The sequence below is a fragment of the Ceratina calcarata genome, unplaced genomic scaffold, assembly GCF_001652005.2.
Source record: "Ceratina calcarata isolate Rehan_Ccalc_2016 unplaced genomic scaffold, ASM165200v1 scaffold1055, whole genome shotgun sequence".
NCBI lineage: Eukaryota > Metazoa > Arthropoda > Insecta > Hymenoptera > Apidae > Ceratina > Ceratina calcarata.
Genome location: NW_017131443.1, coordinates 845 through 7,092, shown reverse-complemented (window position 1 = coordinate 7,092; position 6,248 = coordinate 845). Strand labels below are relative to the sequence as shown.

General features: G+C 47.1%; 2 protein-coding genes across 3 annotated transcripts; both read left to right on the top strand.

The window, feature by feature from the left end:
- Window positions 1-249: 249 nt before the first annotated feature.
- LOC113465214 (uncharacterized) lies at window positions 250-725 on the top strand. The gene is made up of 2 exons (XM_026819543.1): window positions 250-476; window positions 595-725. Exons 1-2 carry the CDS (start codon window positions 251-253, stop codon window positions 723-725), a joined length of 357 nt encoding a protein of 118 aa, XP_026675344.1. The 5' UTR covers window position 250.
- Window positions 726-2,747: 2,022 nt separating this feature from the next.
- Window positions 2,748-5,862, top strand: LOC113465213 (uncharacterized). Of its 2 annotated transcripts, none has more exons than XM_026819536.1 (2): window positions 2,748-3,691; window positions 3,765-5,862. In XM_026819536.1, the coding sequence occupies exon 2, from the start codon at window positions 4,294-4,296 to the stop codon at window positions 5,095-5,097; it is 804 nt and encodes a 267-aa protein (XP_026675337.1). In that variant the 5' UTR covers window positions 2,748-3,691; window positions 3,765-4,293; the 3' UTR covers window positions 5,098-5,862. The 2 variants fall into 2 exon arrangements, with proteins under 2 accessions (XP_026675337.1, XP_026675334.1); XM_026819533.1 differs by having other exon boundaries at window positions 2,748-3,911; window positions 3,980-5,862.
- The last annotated feature ends 386 nt before the right edge of the window (window positions 5,863-6,248 follow it).

Genomic DNA, 6,248 nt, shown 5'->3' with positions numbered 1-6,248 from the left:
TAAAGTCGCCTCCAACAATAATTGGTAAGTTTGCATGATTCCGAAAGATTTTGCTAAACAGCTTTAGGCGAGATTTAAAAAGCTTAAGGTTATCACACGGAGAGCAGTAGGCAGAGACCATAATAGTGTCATCTGCGTTAATAATTACAACGTCTTTTTCATTTAACAATGTAGTTACATTCCTAATCCTGTCGGAGTTAAGGGCAATAGCGGCTCTATTGTCCTTATTGCCGATCCAGCCCCGGCGGTTATGGTTGTAGGGTTCCGATATAAGGGCAAACTGGACCTATTCCTTATACATGTTGTATTCCAGCAGGGCCTGAGCCGCTGCTGCATGGTTAAGATTAATTTGATAGAAGCGATAAAGCTGCGTACTGGGCGATACGATAGGGACAGGGACAGGAGAGGAGGTGTAATTTATGGGTCGGCGTTAGAAGGGGTTGCCTCCGCCCCCATGCCCTTTTGTATACTTGAGGGTAAGTTCAACGTTCGCGGACGTGTTGCGGGTAGATTAAGTTTTCTATACGTGTTATATGATATGCAGTTAGCAGAGCCCATGCGATGGTTAGTAGCGAGATTATTTCGCTCGCACAGCTTACAAACTGCTGTCGCGGAGGTACAGGCTTTCGCTGGGTGTCCCTGGCATCCGCACTTATGGCACCATCCTTCCATGTCAATGGTTGAGGGGCAGTTGCCTCTCACGTGCCCATACGCCCAACACTTAAAACATTGGGACGGCCTAGGATCCAGTAGGTGGACTTTTGCCACCGACTAGCCGATTTGTATAGATTGCTCGGTAACTAGTTTGTAAGCCGCCATCTCATCGCATTTACACCACATGGTGGCAGTACCACGTGGGTTTTGGCGTACGGGACCGAGGATCAGGTCCTCGTTTTTCCCACAAATCTTTTTCAGAGTATCGGCAACTTCTTGCTGCGAAATAGAGCAATCGAGACTGGTTAGTAGGATTTCCCTATACTTGATAGGGCAGGAGATGCGTATATCCTCGGGGTTAAAGAGGCCGCAGATTTTTTGAGCCAGGTTAGCTGCTGCACCACTTTCCTCCTTCTTCGGGATCTCAAGAATGAGACCACCATTCAGAGATGCACGAGGTTTTATAGCGTCTATTCCTAGGTCACGAAGATTTATGGATTCTCTTGCCTTGGCAAGGATTTGGGGGAGTTTAAGTGAGCTGTTTTCTGCTGTAGCTAAGTAGATTACCTCAGTGTTTCTGGGTTTTTTCACCGAAGGTTTAGGGATAGGCCCACTAGTCGGAGGCGGACGTGGTGGAAGAGAAGGGGGAGGGTTAGGATGTTGTGGTGGGGGGTAAGCATTCGCATTGGTGTTTAACTGTGGATTCCTTTTGGCTTTCTTGCTTACCACCTTACTCCATGGTTCGGGAGGTATCACAGAGGAGACACTTGGGGTTAGGGGTAGGACCTGAGGAGAAAACTGAGGAGGAGGAGGAGGAGGAGGAGGAGGAGGATCAACAACGTTGTGGGTGCTAGAGGATGAAGGAGTCCTGTCCTGGCGTAGTTGACTGAGATTGGAAGAAAGTAGCATAACTACTTCTTTTCTGAAATTGTTTAGTTTCCTGTCGATATTTTTATTTACCGTTTCTATTAACTTACTGGGGTCAGTGTTAGCTGGGATCTCTATCTGAGGAGCAGTGGAAGAAGCGTTAGTGGGCTGACTTAGTTGCTTGATTTTGTCTTCTAAGGATTTAATCTTGGCTTCTGAAGTTTTTGGGTTGTATTAGAGAGGTTATTATTCTCAGCGATCAGATCTTCCACCTTTAGGCGTTCGTGGGGCTCCTTGAAGGAGATAGAGATAATGTCAGTTCCAACTTTTTTGATTTTTAGAGCAGCTAGTTTCAGCCTTTTACTGAGGGTACCCTGCAGGTTGGAGGATTTAGTCCTCACCAGTTCAACTTCCTGAGCACACTCGAGTAAGATTGCGGCAAAATTAGGAGAAGGCTCGGCATGAGGAGGGGAGATGATTGAGTCAACGTCTTCAAATTCAGTGGAGGAGGAGGAGTCCTCCTTTCTAGGTTTCCTTCTATTTCCGCGACTGCCGTTACTGAAACCTTTAGAGACGTCGTGGTTTCCAGTGTCGGTGACCTGTTTCGGTTGACTACGCTTACGTTTGGCCGTAGATGTATTGCTCGATTGAATGGAGGAGAATAAATCACCGGTTGGTGTAATCGAGCGGGATAATGGGGGACTACCGGCGAGGTTAAATTTTGGGGTATGAGAGTATGCGTATGCGTATTTGTCGTCAGATTTGGTCGAGTCAGACGACGGAATGGGGGTAGAGGAATTTTCTGGTTCTGAGTCATTGTGTTCAGTATTTTTTTCAATGGTTAATGGTAGTTTAGTTTGAAATAAGGATAGTTTGTTGTTTGATTTAGACATAATTCTTTTTTAGATTGGTGTCGCTTATGCAGAAGGGAGCGGGCAGCTGTATGGAGGGGTGCACCCATGGAGTTTTTCACCACTCGGCGGAACTCCGCCGACCCCATACATTCTCTTTGCTCCCCCCGAACGTCGGACGGGGGAGCGCTCGCCCGGGGCAGTTGGGGCTCCGACACCCCAACCCAGTGTGCAATCCCTGGCCAGGGACCCGAAGGGGACACTTCCAGACGACAAACACCGGGAAGGCCTCGGCAGAGCTAGCTCACAGCAGCCCTCGGGAACTGGAGGCCAAACTCACCCCCAGCACCTCAGGCACCCCAAGCCCCCCGAATGTTTGCGCCAGCCCACACTCACATTCATTCTATACCCAGTCACGCACATAAAAGGTAGTAGGAATAGGGATAAGACGTCACAGGAGAGGTTATGTTTTGGGTAGATAATTTAGGAATATGGACGGGAGCGGTAGGATCAAGGATCGGTAAGGTAAGTATCGATAGAATGTCGTATAAGCATAGTGTAGAGAGTTCCTGTATTACTAAGTGTTCTGCGAGTATGATTTGGATAACAGGACGCGTACGCTTTATAGATAATTAAAGCAGATGATGCTCAACTGTATGCTCAAATATGAAATCGATAAAGCAATATATGACTAAAGTTACTAACTTTGACAGATGTAGGTTATGTTACTCAAGGCTAATCACGAGATGTAGCCGGTCAGCACAAGAGTTTTATCACTGGGCATGCGTGTAGTTCACATGTTATTGTGATTGGTTGATATAAACCAATCAGCTTTGCCTAGCTTCTTAATTTGTTAAGAGACTACTACGTCATAATGAGCGTCCTATGAATGTTCGAAGAGCATGCGCAGAGGGTGTAGAGAGATATTATTAGTTTTCATGAGCCAATAGAGCACACATTAATTTCGGATTGGAAGACAGATGCTATGTCGCCGACTTGAACTTGGGGCGCGCAAATTTAAAAGACAAATTCTGATTTTAATAGATTATAAGCATATTCTGCAAAATTATATTTGATAGGGATGCAAAGTAAAGTAATATCTGCACCGCTCGCATACGCTGTGATGGCATGGGTATCGACAGGGAAGTTAGGCAATGAGTTATTTTAGGATGTAGGGTTATGTTAGCAGAGGTTGTTTCGCCAGCTGTCAGCTGAGAAAGCTGTGTGGCAATAGGATTATATTATGCAACAGACAATGAGAACGTACTTGTTTTCAGTAGGAAGTACAGAGCACGTAGCTTTACTTATTACGAGCGAGAGTAAGCTTAGAATAAAGTAAGGTAAGTTATGTTTTAAGCCCGCTCATTACAGTGAGGAAATATATCGTTTTAGATCGCCTGTGCAACTTGACAGGATGCCCTCTGATTAATTATTGCAGCTAAATCGAGAGATAAATAAATTTTTGATCGTCTGAGAGCAGTGTAGTGTAGAATAAGCACTAATATTGCATATGTGCACTTTCAGTGCCTACATGGATTGGTTAGTAAGTGCCAATTATATATCATATAATTTCTTGGTTAATTATGGCGTATGCCGTTATCCCCTAGGCTTGTCTTCCAATTTAAGACTAGGGATTTATTGGGCGCATGTGAATGGGCCCATATAGTCATACTAGAGAGAAACTGAGAGCGCTTGTAGGGACTGTTAGTTCCCGGCCTAGGGAGTCCTAGTTCCAGCCTAGCGAGCGCTAGTTCCCAGGCTAGGAATATTTACCTAGAGTACGGCACGTACTTGGTGTGCACGTAGAGAGCCCCCTAGGCGAGTCAGTCGGAATAAAGTCTTCAACCAGAGAACACGTTTAGTTGCTTATCCAAATCTCCACATTTGGTGACCCCGACGAATTTCAAGAAGAAAGGAAATAATGGCTGAGAAAGAAAAGGCAGTTGAGAAGGAAGAAGATCCTCAAGAAACGAATGCCGTGAGTCTCAGGATTTCTAAATTCTGGCCGGATCGTCCAGCGTTGTGGTTCGCGCTCCTGGAAGGCCAATTTGCGTTGCGGGGAATCACGCAGGACGCAACACGTTACGGACACGTGTTGGAGCAATTGGATGCGAAGACTGCAGCTGAAGTGGAAGACATTTTAATTAATCCACCGGAAAATGGAAAGTTTGAGAAGCTCAAGCAGGAATTAATTGCGAGGCTCTCTCATTCGAAGGAGAAGAGGATCCGGAAGCTGTTGGAACACGAAGAGATCGGCGATAGGACGCCATCACAATTCCTCCGTCATTTAAAGACTCTTGCGGAGGCGGACGTGCCGGAAGATCTTTTAAAGACGATCTGGAAGAATAGGCTTCCAGCAAACGTCCAGACGGTGTTGGCCACCCAAGAGGAAGCGACGTTGGACAAGATGGCGGCGCTTGCAGACAAAGTCAGCGAGATAAGTCCCCCCGGAAGGGGAAGTACCATCGCTGAGTGTACTGACATGGATCGGCTGGTAAAGCAGATCGCAGCGTTGGTGACGGAGAATCTGCGCCGGGAGTATCGACCACCAGGTCGATCGCGATCGCGAGGGCGCAACCCACCAATAGGGAGGTCCAGTTCCCGAAAAAGGAACGAGCAGCGTGGGGGTATGTGTTTCTACCACTGGCGGTTCAAGGAAAAAGCGTACCGGTGTGTTCCCCCGTGTAATTATAAAGCGCCGGAAAACACGAGCCCGGGACGTTAATGGCGACCGGCGAACCGGGTAATGTGACGCGTCGCCTTTTCGTAAACGATGCCGTGACGAAGACGCAGTTCCTCGTCGATACGGGGGCTGACGTCAGTGTTTTTCCGCGGGTGAGACTCAGTGGTCCACGGACTCGAACGGATTTCGAACTTGTTGCCGCGAACGGAACGCCTATCGCGACGTACGGACAAGTAGTTTTAGATTTAGATTTAAGTTTGCGCCGTAGTTTTATGTGGAGATTTATTGTAGCCGACGTATCGCGACCCATTATAGGTGCGGATTTCCTAAGTCATTTCGGACTACTAGTCGATTTAAAAAATAAGCGCCTTGTAGATAGCATCACTAGTTTAAGCGTAATCGCGGGTGTGTCGATAGACAATTCGTGCTCGGTGCGAAGTGTTGTAGCAGTGTCTGATGGCGAGGTGCGGGAGTTGCTTGGTAGGTATGTAGATATCACCAAGCCTTCCGCACAGTATAAGATACCGAAGCACTCCACGGTGCATCATATCTCCACCACGCCAGGTCCGCCGGTATCCTGTCGTCCTCGAAGGTTGACGACAGACAGGTTGGCGGCAGCAAAACGGGAATTTGAATATATGATTCGACATGGAATAGCCAGGCCATCCAAGAGCAATTGGGCGTCAGCGCTTCACCTTGTTCCGAAGAAGGGAGGTGAGTGGCGTCCCTGTGGGGACTATCGGGCATTGAATGCCAGGACGGTGCCGGATAGGTACCCCGTGCCGCACATCGAGGATTTTGCCCAGTCATTGCATGGATGCAGCGTTTTCTCAACAATCGATCTGGTGCGTGCATACCACCAGATTCCGGTTGCGGAAGACGACATCGAGAAGACGGCTATCGTGACGCCATTTGGATTATTTGAATTCCCAGTGATGACTTTTGGTTTGAGAAACGCCGCGCAGACGTTTCAGAGATTTATCGATGAAGTGACGCGTGGACTCGATTTTTGCTATGCGTACATAGATGATTTGATTATCGCGTCCAAAGACAAGAGTGAACATTTGCGTCATCTTGAAACGTTGTTTAAGCGTCTTGCGGATTATGGTATTGTTATTAATATTTCTAAGTCTACCTTTTGTAAATCTGGTGTACAGTTCTTAGGTTATAGGGTTTCTAACGAAGGCATTACA